Source organism: Perognathus longimembris, chromosome 4, assembly GCF_023159225.1.
Source record: "Perognathus longimembris pacificus isolate PPM17 chromosome 4, ASM2315922v1, whole genome shotgun sequence".
Classification (NCBI taxonomy): domain Eukaryota; kingdom Metazoa; phylum Chordata; class Mammalia; order Rodentia; family Heteromyidae; genus Perognathus; species Perognathus longimembris.
In genome coordinates this window covers 574,812-593,313 of record NC_063164.1, presented here as the reverse complement: position 1 = coordinate 593,313, position 18,502 = coordinate 574,812, and the positions used below count along the sequence as shown (strand labels likewise).

The window sequence follows — 18,502 nt, the reverse complement described above, 5'->3', positions numbered from 1 at the left end:
TTACCCCACTGTCCTTTGGCTTTATGTGAAGTTGACATCGTCAGACCCGTGGGGCCTCACTTCATGCTACAAAGGCATGGGACGGGGGCGGGGGGGGGCGGCGGGGAGGCCTCAGGTGTCCCTTCTGGAGTGAAGACTGGATCCTGTCCTCCCAAGGATCTCAGGCTGCCTTGTCCAGCATGGTGCCACTCAGTGCCACACAAGGCAATTCTGGTGTAAATGTGAAGTCATTAAATTAAATTAGAAGTCCAGCTCCTTGTCTGCATTCACCGCACTCTGAGTTCCCGGGCCGAGTCTCAGCAGAGGCAGATCCTCCTGCCCTCACGGGAGGATTGGACAGACAGCATGCTCTAGATCCCATTGGGTCTCCATGGGGCCCGCCGCTTCAGGGCCAGGAAGCGTGTGCCCCCTAAGGTGTCTAAGCCAACCCAGGGCCAGCTCCCAGGAATGTGGCCATGTGACACTGACCACATGATCACTCGGCACGTTCCCTCATGGGTGCGCTGGGGGGGGGGAGCTGGAGGGGGGCTTTTCCGTGCCTCCCGGCCCCTGCCTTGCCCCCACACACTAGGCCTGAAGGGGGGAAGAGGGCTCTAGGAAGGGAAAGGGCAGGGCCACAGCCCACAGGCCTTAAGGGTTAAGTAAAAGCATGGGAGGGTCTGGCCGGATAGCCACAACGCGTCCTCAGGAGAGGAGTGGCCCCAGGACTGCCACCTTTGGTGACAGAGGCTGGGCCCAGAGGTGACAGAGCTGCAGATGGGAAGGCCCTCCCAGAGAGGTGTGAGGACTCTAGCCTGGGCCCCGGCCTAGCCCCAGCTGACAAGGAACATGACCAGGGGCCAGCCTCTACGGGCATCACCAATGCCCTGCCCCCATGAACACCACTGACTTCCACTGCTGCCCCCACTGGCCGGTACAAGGCCACCCACCAGGCAAGAGCCAGGCAGGGGTGCAGCTCTGGCTCCACACAGCCCATTGGAACTGAGCTGCATTCGGCATGAGGATGAGCTGCGGGGTGTCTGGCGGAGGCAGGGCTCTCGGGGCCCCTTGTGTGACACCCACACACAGCCCGAGGGCAAACGCAACACTGCCAGGTGCCCTGTGTGCCAGGAAGTGACATGCACAACCATCAAGCAGGTGCTCCTGGGGACGGGCCTTGGCATCTGCTTTCCCAGACTCAGGACCACCCTGCCACCTCCCTGACCTGGATTAGGTCCCGGAACCTCTGCACAGCACTGGTAGCCCCTTCCCACACAGCTTTTGGGAGCCAGGCTGGCTCTCCCTCAGATCTTGCAAGGAGGCAACCCTCAGTGGACAGGGGGACCAGGGGCTCCTGGCCACCAGCAAAGGCTACAGCACTGACTCGGCCCCCTCCAGCCCAGCCCACTTCCTGTACCAGTTCTCTGTCTGAGCTTCCTCTGGACTAGTTCAGCTGCAGCCCACAGCCCGCCTCCCACCCCTCCCTTCCCTCTCAGGAAGCTGAGGGGGTGGCTGCAGAGACCGCTGAGCTCCAGGAAAGAGGACCATGGCTCTGTTCGAGGCCGGCCTGGCACCTGTGCAGGCTGTTTCATGAATACCTTGAAATGGGTGGCAGCCTCCCACAGGAGGGATGGCACAGCTTTGGCATCCGCCTGCCTCGACCGCCCTGGGCCTCAGTGTAGTGTGGACGATGGGTGCAGGAAGCCCAGGGGCCAGCCCCGCGGAGCTCTGGAGGGCTGGGAGCCCCCTCCATCCGCAGAGTACCGCTGGGGCCTCGGCAGGGAGCAGGGTGTTGCACGGAGCACGTCCCGGGGCTGGGGTGGAGGCGGGAGCTCCGCGCGTGCACCTTGCTGCCAGGGCTCGGGGTCCGGTGCTCCCCCGCTACATCCCCAGGGACCAAGCCCTTGCCAGGGGTGGCAGTCATGTCATACAGACACCGGGCCCGCTCGCTGCTCGGGGCCCGACTGCCAAGAGACATAATCTGAAACATGCTCTGTCTGAAGGGAGCGGGGCACTCCGCGCCGCCCAGCTGCCCAGGCAGAGAGCAGTAGCGTCTTCTCAGGGGCAAAGGAAGCAGGGTAGTTCCCTGGGACAGGGGCTGATGGGCAATGGGGCTGGTCACCTTTCAGAAGACCCAGGAGCCCTCTCCTACAAGCTTCACCGACTGGAGAGAGTGGAGAGGCTGCTTCTAACGTCGGGAACTGGTTTGCCGCCCCTCCGGCCCGGAGGGCTCCTGTCTGTTCTCAGGAGCAAGGAGAGGCTGGGCGCGCCGGGGCCAGCCGGGGGAGCGGAGGGCGGCCCCGGGCCCCACGCCGAGGCCGGTCGGGGGAGGCCTCCCAGGGGAGGGCGCCTGGCAGCGGCAGCGTACCGGACGGGAAGGGCAGCAGGAAGGGGTGAGGACGGACCGCCGGGTGCCACGCGGACCCGGCCCCGGCGTGGGCAGGCGAAGCGCCCCGGCCCCGGCCTTCCGGGAGTTCAGGGAGCTCGGTGCCGGGGTTCCAGGTCCGGGCTGTCACGCCGGCTACAGCCAGCGGCGCGCAGCCCAGCCCAGTGTTACAGGTCGGGTTCGCCCGGATCCGCCGCCGGCTGGAGGGTCGAGCGCGCCCGCGGCCCAGCTCGGGACCGCGGCACCGGGTTCCGCATCCCGGCGGGCTTCCGGCACTGGACGGAGCTGAGCCGCGTGAGCCAGAGGGCGAGCCGCGCGGGGCTGGGCGGGGCCGAGCGGAACCGGGCGCGCGGGGCGGGGCGCGCGGGGCGGGGCGCGCGGGGCGGGGCGCGCGGGGCGGGGCGCGCGGGGCGGGGCGCGCGGGGCGGGGCGCGCGGGGCGGGGCGCGCGGGGCGGGGCGCGCGGGGCGGGGCGGGAGAAGTGAGCGCGCGGGGCGGGGCGGGGGAAGTGAGCGCGCGGGGCGGGGCGGGAGAAGTGAGCGCGCGGGGCGGGGCGCGCGGGGCGGGGCGGGGCCGAACGGGACCGGGCGCGCGGGGCTGGGCGGGGCCGAACGGGACCGGGCGCGCGGGGCGGGGCGCGCGGGGCGCGCGGGGCGGGGCGCGCGGGGCGGGGCGGGGCGGGAGAAGTGAGCGCGCGGGGCGGGGCGGGGCGGGGCGGGGCGGGGCGGGGGCAAGGTCCCGCGGCCGCCGGGGTTCGGCGCCCTCTTCTCGGTGGGCCGCGCCGGTCTCGGCCGCTGGGTCTACACCGGCGCGAGCCCCGCCCGCCACGGCCTCTGCCGGTGCGGGGGCGCGCGGGGGCGCGCGGGGCGCTGGGCTGGGACCGCGGCGTCGGCTTGAATGACACTTTGGGCGGGGGGAGCACGGTCCGCACGGGGAGGGGGTGCGGGACTCAGCCTGCCGCCCAAGCGGAACCGCACCGGCGAAAGGCCGGGGGTCGCTTCCCGCGGCCGCGAGAAACGAGCTGAGGAAGGCCGGCCGGAGGCGCCCGCCGCCCCGCGCGCCCGCGGGCGGGGCCGGCGTCCCTCGGCACAGCGCTCTCCAGGGCGATGGTGGACTTCTGTCCACCCGCCGGGCCTCGGTCCTGGTGCCGGGCTCGCGCCAGCTCCTCCACGGCCCGCACGAGGTGAGTTGGCCCTCCACCCTTGTTGCTCCCCCCGCCCCCAGCACTTGGGGCAGACAGTGCTCGGACTGCGGCCGGTGCTGCGGGCCCTCCCTCGTGGAGTGGCCTCCGGGTCGGGGTGGGCGCCTTGGCTGTGGCCTCTCTCCCGCTCTTCTGTCTGGGAAGCAGCTGGCCAGGGGTTGGGCTACTGCTTCCAGCACATGTTGGTCTCCACTGGGCACATCCTCGCCCTCCTGGGCCCTGCCGCCCCAAAATTCGTGGAGACTACTACCTGGCTACACGGGGGCTGGCCAAGAATGAGGTGAGCAGTCCTGCATCCAGCTTCCGGTCACATGACCAAGATGGCTCTGGAGACCCTCTGGTCAGCCCGGACCAGCGCTCTCCCTGTGTGTAGAGTAACAACCTCAAAGCAACCATAGCACGGTGTGACCAGCCCTTACTCCCTCCACCCAGCCTCCGCTCCCAAACTGGCTCCTCCTGCTCAGAGATCACAGCAGGGTGTGGACAAGACCAGCCTGGAAGGGCCTGTCACCCTAGCCAGTGCTGTTCCAGGACACAGCTGGCTGCTCGCCATTCCCGGGGGCTGGGGGATGTTGCCACTGTGAGCTTTGCCACCGGAGGCTCCTGCTCCAGGCTGTCTCCCCTCTCCCGAGTTCCCTGTGCCTGCTGTCCTTCCACCTTCCTCTTCCCCACCCACAGTGATCACTCTCTGTGTCTAGCCCAGAGCTCACCCATCTCTCCACTTGTCCAAGTCATCTCAGTCCTCATCCTGGCTCCTGTCTAGGGCTTCTGCAGCATCCCTTTAACAGCCCCCTGTGCAGTCAGCATACCTTCCTGCAGCCTCTGCGCCCCTTACTTAGCCTTCCTCCTGCCTGCATCTACAGGGGTGCCTCAGGTCTCCCAGCAGCTGGTTTCAGGAGAGAAAACAGCAAGCATCCAATGGAGAAGGCTGTTCAATGAGGGCTCCTCCCCTTGTCAGTGTAAACAGAAAACACAGAGCACATCCCTGTAGCGGCTAGTGACTTCCTGCGGTTTCTTTACTTTTTTTTTTTTTTTTTTGGCCAGTCCTGGGCCTTGGACTCAGGGCCTGAGCACCGTCTCCAGCTTCTTTTTGCTCAAGGCTAGCACTCTGCCACTTGAGCCACAGCGCCACTTCTGGCCGTTTTCTATATATGTGATGCTGGGGAATCGAACCCAGGGCTTCATGTATACCAGGCAAGCACTCTTGCCACTAGGCCATATTCCCAGCCCCTGCAGTTTCTTAGTATATATAAACTCAGGGCCTGAGCACTGTCCCTGGCTTCTTTTTGCTCAAGGCTAACTAACACTCTACCACTTGAGCCATAGTGCCACTTCCAATTTTTTCTGCACCACATAAGGCGCTGAGGAATCAAACCCAGGGCGAAAGCACGCAAGGCCAGCACTGTATTTTTTTTTGGCCAGTTCTGGGGCTTGGACTCAGGGCCTGAGCACTGTCCCTGGCTTCATTTTGCTCAAGGCTAGCACTCTGCCACTTGAGCCACAGCGCCACTTCTGGCCGTTTTCTGCATATGCGGTGCTGGGGAATTGAACCCAGGGCTTCATGTATAGGAAGCGAGTACTCTTGCCAATAGGCCATGTCCCCAGCCTCGCCAGCACTGTATTGCTAAGCCATATTCCCAGCCCTCTGTTTACGTATTCTCTGTTAGATTTTTTTTTCTTGGTGTAGCTTGAACTTTGAGCTTTCATTTGACTTATTCATCCATAGCTGGTGCTGTAACCACTTGAGCCTTGAGCCATGCCTCCATTTCTTCCACAGCTGGCACCAATGTCAGATCTCAGCTTTCTGAGCAGCTAGGGTTACAGTTGTCAGCCACCAGAGCCCAACAAGACTGCCTTTCACTGCTCACACAGTTCCTAACTTGGCTACCCACTTATTGTTGGATGTATGTTTTTCCTCATCCTCTATTAGATTATGTTGGAATAAATATCCTTAAATGAACTGTGTCCAGTGTGTGTGATTTACACAGGGCAGTCTTACGGAGAACTGAAACATCAAAACACAAGATTCCCTCCTTAGACAGTGCCTCCTTCCAGTTTGCCTGTAGCCAGGGTGATAACTTGCCCAGGTGACACCAGTTTGCTCTGGCCTTTCTCCACAGGAATAAAGTTGGGCACTGAGGCCAGGGCCATTGGCACTTCAGGACATGTGATTTGCTACCTGCCAGGTAAGAGTGCTGGTCCTGGCCTTGTACAAGGACTCTACCAGTAGGGTGAGGGGCATACAGGATAGCAGGGCTGGACTGAGGTGGGGCCTGAGGAGAGAGGGCCCTGTCAAGAAGCGCATTCACCAGGAGAGACTTGTATGTCTTCCAGCTGGTGTCTTCTGTTGTGATGTTTAAAATCTTAAGGCAAACTGTCTTCACCCAAAAGGTTTTCACGGACTCATGCTGCTCGTGTGTGGGCTCCCACAGGTTCCGGCTGGGGAACCCTGACCCCTTCCGCTGGCCATGGCCCTTGGCCCTGGTGGCTGAGCTGCCTCATTTGGGCTTGAGCTCCTTCCCACATGATGTGGGTACACCTGGCGTAGACAGGAGCTTCCAGGCCATTGCCCAGGGGGAGACCAGCCTTGCTCCTCTTCTTGCCACTTTCAGGAGTCTCCTGCCACCTAAGGTCTTTGAACTCAGGGCCTGGGTGCTGTCCCTGAGCTTTTTCACTCAAGGCTAGCACTCTACCACTTTGAACCATGGTACCACATCACCACAGTAGTTAATTGGAGGTGAGTCTTATGGACTTTCCTGCCCAGTCTGGCTTTGAACTGTGATCCTCAAATGCTGAGTCACTAGGACTACTGGTGTGAGGCTTATATAGGGTACTGAGTCGTCCTTCCTGCTTAGCATGGCTTCCTCTCTGTGGCATCCCATAAGCCAAGCCCATAAACCAGGCCTGTCATGGAGCCCTTCCTGAAACTACTGATGGAGAACTTAATCCTGAACTAAGGGGCAGATTTGATAGGAACTGTGCATCTACAATAGAGCACAGAGCAGCAGAGCTGCAGCGTGGCGACTGGTGGTAGAGGCTATGGTGCCCGGAGTAAGAGCCCCTGCCGAGACTCTGCCAGCCCATACCACGAGGCTGACTCTCCCAGCTCAGTGCTGGCGGAGGCGGCTACAGCAGCGCTGGACACTGGTGGAGAACCACAGCAGACAGGGATATCCCCTGACATCCTCACCACTGTACCAGGAAGGAGAGCACACAATAAACAAACAGTCCCAGATGCTGCATCTAGTTTCGGGTTTTATTTTAGAATTTATAAAATTCCAGTGTCATCCATATTCATGAGCCTTTACACATATTTGCATATAATCTCCAAATTCCAAAGTTAAGGCCAAGGGATGGATGTTGCTATGGAAACATAGGGTATGGAAGACATTCAACAAGGAGGAAAAGATCTGCCCACCCCTGCTCAGCCCCAGCCGCTCCAGCTGCAGGGAATTGGCCTGGAGCTCATAAATGACTGAAAAGGAGGCCCACATCTACAGCACTTGGCAATAAATGGAGATGTGTTAAAAAAAAAAAAAACCTTCTGGGGGAAGGAGGGACTGTTGGAAGAGAGGTAAGGTGGGTACCAGAGCAGGGAGGATGAGGAAAGAAGCAATACGACCGACAGGAAAACACCCCAAGCTCATGCAGACTTCCCTCAAGGTCTCCAGGAATGAGACAGCTCTGGGGAATTGGTGGGAGCCCCTGGCCTTTCCTCCTGGCCCCATCGGCTCAGCCCCAGGCTGTCCTGCTACCCAGAAAAGCAGACGCTGTCCCATAAGTGGCTACATTGGTGACCATCCAGAGGGAGGGCTAGGAAATGGGCACATGTGTGCCGCTCTAGAAGCCCACACGTCTGGGACAAGACAACTTACTATGGCTACTTAGACAACCTGGAAATCTTAAAGCCCATCTTCATTCCCCACACACGGCAGACACGTCTGCCTAGGACCACCTTTCCTGGTGAGGGTGGGTCTGTAGCCTGTGGGCTGGGGTCCCTGATTATACATACTGCAGCCAGTGGTTCAACACTATTACTGGCCACACTGGAATGGTAGAATTTGCCTAGGCTAGGAGGGCCTTCAAGCACCCAGTCCTTTGCCTCTTATTTGGCTTCTTCTTGATTGCCATTCAGTAATCAACTTAAACTAGGACTGTAACACCTTCCTCGAAAGCCAGCAACCTAGGATCAGTGCCTGTGGCCTGCACACACCATCTAAGCCTGCCCTTCTAGAGCCTTCTAGGGCTGGCCAACTGTGAGCAGAAAGGGAGAGAACACTCCACGCTGGACTGGGCCCCCACCCTGGCTCCAGTTCCACACACAGGCCCCATACCCAACTGCAGTAAGCCAGGACCACCAAAAATGTCTAGATTTAGAAAGGAGACTTGGGGGAGGGAAATAAACTATGCATGACAACACTACCACACGGCTGAGGTAGAAAGAAGGCAAGTGAACATGAGGTGCCCAGCCTTGGCAGGTGGAGCAGCCCCCACTGAAGGGAAGCAGTTTTCCTGCTCCCTGCCAGTTCCCAGGCCACCCACGGCCACAGCAATGGCCACAAGAGGTCAGGGAGCCCACGCACACAGCCTCATCTCCAGTGATTTCAGACCCAAAGGGGTTACCATCAGTGCAGAGGACCCAGGTCACCCAGCCTCTGGCCGGCCTCCCTCCACCCCCCCTCCCCCTCCAGTGGCCTGTGCTAAGCAGACCTCGGCAGTTAGAGGAGGCTGACTGCATTCCACAAGGCAGGTCTGGACCACAGACAGCCTACAGGAAGGAGGTGGGAAAGGAAGAGGGCAAACGTTTTGGCTTTTATAAAGTCAAGGAAATTTATTTCCTGAGGTCATGACACAGGAAGTCGACTCCTAGCCGCGGCCGTGGAGCTCTGGTAATGGAGGTCAGAGTGCTGACTGCATGCTGGGTGGACCCGGAAGCCGGAGTCTGTGTTATCAGGAGATGCTCAATTACTTTGCTTAGTGTTTAAAAGTGTGCCTGTCCCAGAGCATGGTGCCAGGGGCAGATCCTGAGCCCACGGGGTGCCAACCAGGCTTCACTGCGAGACCTCGGGGAGGGGGAAAGAGCGTCAACAATTTACGAGGGTCCAGCTGCTGGGTCAGATTGAGACAAACCGTGGTGTGGCTAGGTTCAGGCCAGCAGGCTGGAAAGCTTTCTGCTTTTTGTTCATTATCGCTTTGGCCCCCATGGGAGGGTCTTAGGGGCCACCTGAGCCCCAAAGCTTGGAAATTCCTCGGAGCTGCTCATATCGGGAGCCTGCAGAGAGGGAGGACACAGCTTTAGTATAGCACTGCTTTCCTTGGCTTCAGCAGCTCCTGAAGCCACTGCCCTTACCCCAGGACGAGCAGGAGATGCAGTCTCCCCTGCTCCTCGCTGGCTCTCGGCCGTCACCAGCCAGCCTGGGCCAGAGGTGAAAGCAGCAGGCTTCCCAGCCCACCCCCCACCCCCACTGGACAGGACAAGGGAGTGTTGCCTGACCTTATCGCTGCTGTTGGCAGTCCAGGGAGCGTCCCGCACCACAAAACCTTTGGAGGGCGCCTTATACTCCTCATGTGCCGGGGGCTTCATGTAAACTTGCAGTACCTCACTGTCCACCACGTCGGCCAGCTGGAGGGTGGGCAGGGTGGTGTGGATCAGTCTGCAGCCCAGGTCAACTGAGCCTGCTCTTAAAGAGGCACCCAACTACCAGCTCGCCCCTGCACCTGGACGTGACATTTGTGGCTAGGACCCAGGCCAATGTGGGACAGGGTGCCTCATGGTACAGCCTAGGCCCCCGCAAGGCCCTCTAGAGTTGCCTACAGGGGACTCACATATTCCTCCTCCAAGTTCAGGATGTGGTCGATGGCCTCCTCCACATTCTCCGGGAGCCCTGTCACAGTGACACAGTTGGGGTCTGGAGCTCCACTCTGTGGGAAGCGGATGTCCACCTGGAAGGACACAGGGCCGCAGAAGGTGTCAGGAAGGGATCTGAGTTCACAGACACTCGGGGGTGGAGGGTTGCTGCAGGATGTCTGTCCCTGTTGCTTGTGCGGACCCACCCCACCAGCTGAGGGCCGAGTGCCTGCCATGCACCACACTGACCCCTCCCAGGAGACTTGGGAGTCAGACAGGAACCAGCAGGCTACCACGGTCCTGAGAAGGGTGGAAAGGCTTAACTCCAAGCTTCCAGTTAGCTTTGGGGCTCACCTTGAACTCATCCATGATTTTGCGGATGGCTTTGCCCCGGGCACCAATGATACGGGCATGGACACGGTGGTCCAGTGGGACGTCCTCAGAAACCATCTGTTCAAGCTCACCCACAATTTTCAGGATAGCATCGCGGGCAGCTTCTGTGTTCTTCTCATACCCAGTGATGGTGATTTGGTCCTGGGCCTTAAGGGAGGAGAATGCAGGCAAAGAGGAGGCTAAGACTCCCCACCGTGAGCAGGTGCTTCAACAAGTCCTGAGGGCCAAGGGCAAGGTCTCCCCCAGGGCAAGGAAACATGCTTCAGCTCAGCAGAGAAAAAGAAGGTGCAGGTTGTACCTCAGGTAGCTGATGTAAAACAGCAGGTAAACAATGTCTGTTTGATCCCTTCTCCATCACCAAAAAGATAATGAAGATTCAAGAGTAGAAAGGCACCTCACCACAAAGAGGAAGGAGGTCTCAGCAGATGGAGTTCAGGACAACAGGCACAGGGTCAGAGACCACTGTGGAACAAAGGCCACAGCCTTCACCACCCCTGCTTCCGTGCCCACTGGAAGGAGCCCCCATTTGCTCAGAGCACCAATCCCTCAGATCCTGCTTTCTCTCCATGATACCCTTGTATCATACCAGTGGGCACCATCACTTTGGACAGAAGTGAACAAAGGCATGCAGGGCATGCAGAGGGAGCCATGGAAACAACATAGCTACTACAATTCCTAATCTTCAGAATAGTGGGGAAACTCTGCGTAGGGCCACAGAACAAATGCCTGGAGGTAAGCCAAAACGCCCCAGGACCTGAGAGGAAAGCAAGGGGGACCCAGGGAACAAGAGCAGAAGCTGGAGACCCTGCTGTCCAAACTAAGGCCAGGTGGTTGAGGAGCAGGTCCACCCTGAGCAGGTACAGCAGATACTGCCTCTGGCTATGGTCAGCACTTGTACAGAGTTGCTATGTGAAAAGCTGTGCTCGTGCCTTGACCTGTCCTGGAATATTACCTGAAACAGCCTCCCTGGCAAGCCAGGCCTTTGTAATTCCGAGTAACCAAATGCAGCAGCAGTGCTCTCTCACTAGACACTATGCTGAGAATGAACTATGCAACTTGTGGGGACAGGAGGGAAAAATTGGGAGAAAGTGAGGGAAGGGGTGACACTGTCCAAAAAGAAATGTACTTACTACCTGACTTATGTAACTGTAACCCCTCTATACATCACCTTTATAGTAACATTAAGAATATTAAAAGTAAAAATTTTAGGGCTGTGAATGTGGCTTAGTGGTAGAGTGCTTGCCTAGTATGCATGAAGCCTTGATTCGTCAGTACCACATAAACAGAAAAAGCTGGAAGTAGAGCTGTGTCTCAATTGGTAGAGTGGTAGTCTTGAGCAAAAGAAGCTCAAGCACCCAGGCCCCGAGTTCAAGACCCAGGACTGGCAAAACAAACAAACAAATAAATAAATTGGTAATCACATGGAAGTGGGAAGGGAAGTAAAAGGGAGAAATGACTAGGTAACACTGCCAGTGAGCGCTGGTGGCACCCGCCTGTAATCCTTGCTGTTTGGGAGGCCAGCAATTCAAGACCAGCCTAGGCAGAAAAGTTTGAGAGGCCTATCTCAGGCCCCTAACTGGGCTCAGCGGCACACACACGCCATCCCCAGCTACTTGGGAATCTGAGATTGGGAAGGTCACCGTTATAAGCCAATCTAGGCCATAAAGCCTGTGAAACATTCCATCTCCATGGAAGGGAAGCTGTAATTAAGAATTACAGCCATTACACCCAATTCCAGCAATACCAGGAAGCCTAAAAGCAGGTAGACTGCAGGCCAGGCCCAGGTGGGAAGTGAGACCCTATTCTAAACAATGAAAGGCAAGGCTGGAGGCAGCCTATCTTAAGAGGTAGAATGTCAGCCTGGCACACACAAGGATGACTTTAAAACCCCATTAAAAAAAGGGCCAAACTCCTAAGGGTCATGGTACAGTGGACTGCTCTCCTGGGCTCAGTGATCCTGGCCACCAGTTCGTTGGATTACAATAGTGTAGGGCAGAGCTAACTCACACCTAAGAGCAGGACTGGTAGCAGGACACCCAGAGGCGCCAAGCTTAAGGGAGAGGGGAGACTGGAAGTCTGTGTGAATGTGGAGGTGAGACAGGACTGCCCTACCCTCTCCACCTCACCTGAGTGCAACAGGAGGCTCTCAGAGGTCATGGGGACCATCTACAAGTGCTCAAGAAGGACCCAGCTGGGGGTCTCGCTTGCCTGTCATGAGTCCTGAAGTGGCACGGGGAAAAATGCCCCAAGGCTCCAGATGGCATATGGCATTGAAACCTCATCTAGAATCCTGGCTAGGCCTCAAGCTAAAATCATATCAAAGAAGCCCTGCTGGGTTCCTGTGCCCAGGTCAAAGCCAGGGCTGGCAAAATCCACACACTCCAAATGCTCCATCAGTGTCCAGCTAGGCGTTCCTTCTTACCTGGCTCCCATCATCCTTATCAGGAAACTGGATGTTCACATCGTGCTCCAAGCGGATTTGGGTGATCACTGCTCCCTTTCTCCCGATAATTTTGGGATGGTATTTGGGGTCAACAGTGACACTCAGCTTAAAACTCCTTAAAGCCTACAAATTAAACAAGGGAGGAAAATAAGGTGTAGAGCACTTCATCTACAACGAAGCCAGGTACACTGACAGCCATCCAGTCCAGCCTTAGAAACACAAGCCAGACACCCCATCATCCTGCTAGCAGCTGGCTTTTAGATGTTCGGTCCTGAAGAGCGAGGCATCTCTTTGCCTGACTCCTGCTATATTTCATCACCTGCTCCAAGTGAGACCAGAAGCCCTGACCACTCACATCCACTCTAGGTGTTGCTGTGTTTGAAGCAGGCTGCTACTGGGAGGTGAGCACCTGTCCTCAGGAAGCTCAGGGCAGGCAGTGAGCTGCTCAAGCTCTTGATTCTACGCGTTGAATTTGTCAACTACAGGTAAGATGAGTCAGTTTAAGGAAAACATTCTGAATCTTTCAGCACTTGGTACAGAAGAGGCCAAGAGTGTCCAGGGAACAGACAGCTCTGGCCCTCCATGGCCCGAGTTAGGTCTGGTTAGAGGGCGGTGCAGGGCGCGTTCACAGCATGCAAGGCGGCTTTGAGAGGCTTCCGAATTCCGTCCCATCCCATCGCCAGACTGTTCTGTGGGAAAGCAGAACTTCATTCCCTTAGGTGAAGGGCCAGGCTCTTTAACTTTGCCTTTCACTCCTTCCACACCTTCAGGACCTGTTAGGACGGCACAGCAGGATCCACTGGCCTCCTTTGTGGCCCAGGAGTCTGAAGTGTACTGGGCAGAGTGCTAAGCTGCACAAAGCCTCCAGGGCACACGATGAATCTGCCTTTGTGTGGGCCTGTGCTTGCTTACCCGGTCTTCCTGCTCAGCCTGAAGCTCCTTCACTCGCTCCAGCAGCCCTGCCTTGGCCCGGTCCAAATTTGCAGCCAGGCCAGTGATGGCAATGATGTCAGATTGCAGCTCGGGAGCTGGGACGTGAATATTCACCTGTGTGGTCAAGACAGGAATGAGTCTATGTGGCCCCAGAATAAAGCCACAGGCCTGGGACAGGAGGGAGAGTTGTAAGGGAGAACCGGAGGTGAGATCAGTGCTCAATCAGGAGGCAGCAGGCGCAGCGTGAGCCAGGGTAGATATGAGAAATCTCGAGGGGACTCCAGGGACAGGGGCTTACCTCAAACTCATCCATCATCTTTCGGATCCCACTGCCTTTCTGCCCAATGATATAACGGTGAAGGTCAAAGGGTACCTCCACTTCAATGGTGACTGGAACCAATGCCTGCAGGGGAAGATGGTGGAAGCTAGGCCAGGAGTGGAGGGCAGAGCACCTGGCCCACGAGCCTGAGGATAAGATCATCTTCAACCTGCTGTCAGTGTGCCCATACTACCTGGACTTACTCATGAAGAACAGGTACAGACACATTCTGAGAAGGGTTCAGCCTGTACCCCAATGGGAAGAGGTGGGTGTGGGAAATAGCCTCTGGCCCAGCTCTTGACACATCTCTGATGTTATGACAGCCTTGGCACAGGTTGTGGGGGGGAAACAATGGACTCTCTCCGGGATGGCTCTGCTCGCCCATCTGCACGCAAGGACCACTGCTCACCTTCCTCCATTGTGCCACCCGTGCTTACAACAGGACCCAATACAGAATTAATGCCCAATAAATGGTTCATAGTTATGTGAAACCTGAGCTAAAGCACCCCCATACTTCAGGGGGGCAGCAGAGATTAAGGCTAGAGGTCACAATCACCCCACTGCTCACGAGACCCCTTCCAAAGCCCCCTGCCATGGCCCGAAGCTGGACCTCCAGGCCCTGGACGGGGAAGAAGCCTCCCTGCTGACATTGCTGAGCACAGCCACACACTGGCATGCTGGGGTCAGGCTGGTAGCTTACGCCTGTAATCCTAGCTACTTGATCCAGGGGGGAACAAGGGGACCAACGCACCTCGAGGGCTTCCTTGGCAGCCTCACACTTTTCTTTCCGGCCTGAGATGATGATGATGTCACACCTCCTGGGAGAGCCAGGGTCAGGCTCTCTGCCCTCCCCAGCCTCATCCCCATTCTCCTGGATGGATGGCTCTACACTCTGAGCTGCAGAAAAGGAAAAGCAGCCAGTGGACAGGTGCCCAAAGATGGCCCTGTGTGGCAGCTGGCACGTTGTGCACCTTCAATGTCTGTCAAGAATCTGGAACGTGTGAGGTGGGAAAATTCACTTGCTCTTCTGGAGGCGCCAGGGCAGGGTGGCAGGCAGTAAGTAAGCTGAGCTCCACATCCTCTTTCTCATCTTTAAAAAAGAGCTGTGTGACAACTGAAGAAATGCAAAGGTGAGGCCCCGAGTTCTGAACACACTCCCTTTTTTTGGTGCTGATCCTTGGGCTTAAAGTCAGGGCCCGGGCACAATCCCTGAGCTTTATGGTCAAAACTAGTGGTCTACCACTTGAGCCACAGCTGCACTTCCAATGTTTTGCTGGTTAACTGGAGATAAAAGTTCTGGCCCTGGCTGGCTTTGAACTGTGCCTTAAATCTCAGCCTGAATAGAGTTCTAGGCATGAGCCATCAGTGTCCGGGGCTCTACCCCTTTTCTCAAGAAACAGAGCCATGTAACAACCAAAGACTCCAAGGAGACAGCAGTGATCCACAGGAGAAGAGCAGCCCTACAGTGTGTGTGGAGCCTGACTAGGAGGCAGGGTGCACCAGGAAAAGGGACTGGCACACAGCCAGGTCCAGGGAAGGCAGCCCTGGACATTGTCTGAGAAATCTGGGAGGGTAAATTCTGTAACAGAGCCTAATGTAAGGAAGTAGAATCCAAAATGATGCCATCAGAACGTGGAGGCTGGCTGGTGGGGCTCCCTGGAAATCGTGTGTGCACCAAATAAATATCTCTCCTGTTTTTTGGTGGTTATTTGGAGATAAGAGTTTCATGGAATTTTCCTAGCCAGATTGGCTTGGAATCCAGTCCTCAGATCTCAGTCTCCTGAGTAGCAAGGATTACAGGCGTAAGCTACCAGCACAGGGCTCTGAAGGACACCTTTTAATTTATGGCCTCATGTTTACCACTTGAGCCATGCCCTTATCCCTTTCTTTTCTTTTCTTTTTTTTTTTTTTGGCCAGGCCTGAGGCTTGAACTTAAGGCCGAGAGCAGTCCCTGAGCTTCTTTTCTTTTGCTCAAGGCTTGCATTCTACTACTTGCGCCACAGCAGCACTTCTGGCCTTTTTCTGTTTATGTGATACTGAAGAATTCAATCTAGGGCTTCATGTCTGCTAGGCAAGCACTCTACCACTACGCCACAAATTCCCAGCCCACTTTTTTTCTTTAGTCATTTTTTGAACAGGGCCTCTCGTTTCTGATGAGGCTGCCCTGGATCACAATCCCTATTTAGGCTGCCTGTGTATTTGGGACTATAGGTATGAACTACCACACTAAGTTCATTGTGCAGGATGCGGTCTCATGAAATTCCTGCCTGGGCTAGCCTTCTGATCTCTTCTCCACAAGTAGATGGACCTGGCTGAAGGATACTTATAATACCAGCCAACTGCAATACTGTCTATGGAATAAATAATACTATGTAGTTCTGAGGAAGGTGCCATTGTTTCATGACAATGTCTGGATTCTTAAGAATTATCCACTTTAGATAAAAGGGCACATCTAAAAATTTCACTCAAATGACTGAAAAAAAAAAATACAGGACTATTTTTGACTTTGGAGGGTAAGAGTACAGATGTAGCTTTATGTTACTATGTGTGGTTTTCTGTCCTAAGTGTGAACTGTATCAAAACTAAACGGCTCAAATAACTACTCAGAGATGAAATGCAAATGAGGCAAGAAGGTCAGGTAAGGTGCCTTAATGCACACCCCTCCTTCCACACACCAAACAGAGATTGCCTCTGCCATCAGTGAACACACTTTTGCTCCACCTTCAACAAGCAGAGCCAAGTGACAAGCAAGAGTACTATGAGCTAAAAGGCCCTTACACACAAGAAATAGGTGGAGTCCCCACAAGGACACATCCATAGTGCTGTGCAGCGGGGCAGGACTGCTCTCAACAATAGTGGAGCTGAATTTCACCCAGTACTCCCCAGGAAGACACTGAAAGCACCTGGCTCTTCTTAGGCCTGTCCCCTGCAAGTACACATATGGCCCATCCCTAGGACCAGTAAGGGAGCAGTCCTAAATCTCTGGAAGGCCCTTAAAACCACAAGTGACATTCAAGCCCACTCCAGCAACAGCGCAGGAAAGAGGCACAAGGAAGCACAAAGATGATTTGCAGGACAGCCCAAGAGAGGCAATGGCAGAATCAGCACAGAGCCAAAGGACCCACCTGGGTTTTCCTCTCTGTCAGGGAACTTAATCTGAACGTTGTAATCCCGAGTGATCTGCTGGATTCTGGAACCTTTGGGGCCCATGACAGAGCGATGGAACTTCTGGGGTATAGCACATTCCACTGTCACCTGAGCTTCCTAAATGGAAACAAAAAAGCAGAGCTCACACCCCTCATCCCAGTATTCTCCCTACCAAACTCCTCTCCAACTTCCATGGTGTTGTGGTGTTACTGGATGGAGGGTGTCCACATGGCTGAGGGAGCAGGCCACTTCCTGCAGAAGAACCTGAGGCAGAAAATCCCCACGGTCTGCAGCACTGACACCCTAATGGTCCCACCATACAGCTCCAATAGAACTTATCTTCTAAATACCCCAGCCAGCCAAGGGGGGCCTGCTCGTGTCATCCTCAGGGACTCCACGAGGAGGCATCAGACCACCAGAGGCTACAGAAGGTCAAGTGGGGGGACAGCAAGGAGGGTGCCAGAGGAAGAAGCATGTACTTTAATAAGGCTGCTTTAGAAAAACCTAAGTGCTCTCATGTGACTGTTCTAACAGTTCACTAACACCCTCTTTGCTTCAGTCTGGGTCCTTTGCTACACATAGAAAGAAACAGGTCCTTCCTAGATCATATTTTTGCTTTTCTTCCTTCCCTTCAGTCCTCCCCCTTCTTTCTTTCCTTTCATGTGCTGGTTTTAAGTTTGAACTCAGGTCCTGATGCTCTCCCTTGGCTTTTTAGCTCAAGGCTGTCCTTCTACCACTTGAGCCACACTTCAGATCCCCATTTCTGCTGGTTAATTGGAAATAGGAGTCTTTCAGATTTGTCTGCCTGAAATGTCTTTGAACAAGATCTTCAGATGTTTTCTTAAAAAACAAAACAAAACAACAACAAAAAAAACAGGGCTTGCGATGTGGCTTAGTGGCAGAGTGCTTGACTAGCGTGAATGAAGCGCTGGGTTCCATTCCTCAGCACCACATAAACAGAAAAGGCCGAAAGTGGCGCTGTGGCTCAAGTGGTAGAGTGCTAAGCCCTGAGCACAGAGAGGCCCAGGAACTGAGCTTAGGCCCTGAGTTCAAGCCCAGGACTGGCACGCACACGCGCGTACATACACCACAAGAAAAACAAAAAGCTGTTTGTCACGGACTATAGAGGCTAGAAGCAGGGAATGTGCACAAAACTCAGTAGCTACTCACTCCCAAGTAGCCTTTGGTAATATGACCCCTACCCAGGAACCCACCAGATCCTCGATGATCTCCTGAATGCGCTTCTTGGCTGCCTCTACACAGTCCTTGGCGCCCTTGAGGGTGACCTTGTCGCTCTGTGTGCCTGAACGTGGGAAGCTGACCATCACCCCACCATATTCTTCAGCAATCTCCCTTAAAACCTGGCCTCTTCGTATGACAAAATGGCGGTGGTGCTTGGGTTCCACCAGCATGTAGTCTTCAACCACGTTATCCTGAGATATTAAGAGAAGGAAATGAAAGATGGCCCTGTCCACTGTGGCATGAACAGAGCCCACAGCCAAGGCCCATGTCCTACCAGGTTCTGAATCAAGGCCTCCAGCTCCCTCTGCGCCTCCCGGACAGCGTCCTCCTTCCCTATGATGGTGATCAAATCCTGGTCCTTGTCCTCAGCTGCTGGGAATATGATGCGTGCTCCGGTGCTGTCACGCACCTTGCGGATTTTGCCACCCCCTTTGCCAATGAGGAATTTGTGGTATTCTGGCTTGGCTCGGATATCCACGGTGAAGCTCTTTGTTTGCTGCAGAAATCAACTCCACATATTTTAGCCCCACACCACCTGCCTGGAGCACAGCACAAGTGAAGGAGAATGCCTAGAGGACAGTGGCACGTGATGAGCACTGCTGATGTTACAGC

At 55.8% G+C, this 18,502-nt stretch overlaps 1 protein-coding gene across 3 annotated transcripts in view; it reads right to left on the bottom strand.

Annotated features, from left to right (window-relative positions):
- Positions 1 to 6,807: 6,807 nt before the first annotated feature.
- The window catches only part of LOC125350116 (high density lipoprotein binding protein), a 70,925-nt gene continuing 59,230 nt past the window's right edge, over positions 6,808 to 18,502 (bottom strand). For all 3 annotated transcript variants that reach the window (XM_048344356.1, XM_048344358.1, XM_048344355.1), the window contains exons 18-28: positions 18,165 to 18,386; positions 17,863 to 18,081; positions 16,627 to 16,765; positions 14,253 to 14,398; positions 13,481 to 13,585; positions 13,162 to 13,296; positions 12,229 to 12,372; positions 9,768 to 9,953; positions 9,392 to 9,508; positions 9,060 to 9,188; positions 6,808 to 8,837 (exon numbers count right to left, since the gene is read on the bottom strand). In XM_048344356.1, coding sequence (XP_048200313.1) covers positions 8,751 to 8,837; positions 9,060 to 9,188; positions 9,392 to 9,508; positions 9,768 to 9,953; positions 12,229 to 12,372; positions 13,162 to 13,296; positions 13,481 to 13,585; positions 14,253 to 14,398; positions 16,627 to 16,765; positions 17,863 to 18,081; positions 18,165 to 18,386 — 1,629 coding nt within the window. In that variant the 3' untranslated portion in view covers positions 6,808 to 8,750. The remainder of the gene's footprint in view (positions 8,838 to 9,059; positions 9,189 to 9,391; positions 9,509 to 9,767; positions 9,954 to 12,228; positions 12,373 to 13,161; positions 13,297 to 13,480; positions 13,586 to 14,252; positions 14,399 to 16,626; positions 16,766 to 17,862; positions 18,082 to 18,164; positions 18,387 to 18,502) is intronic.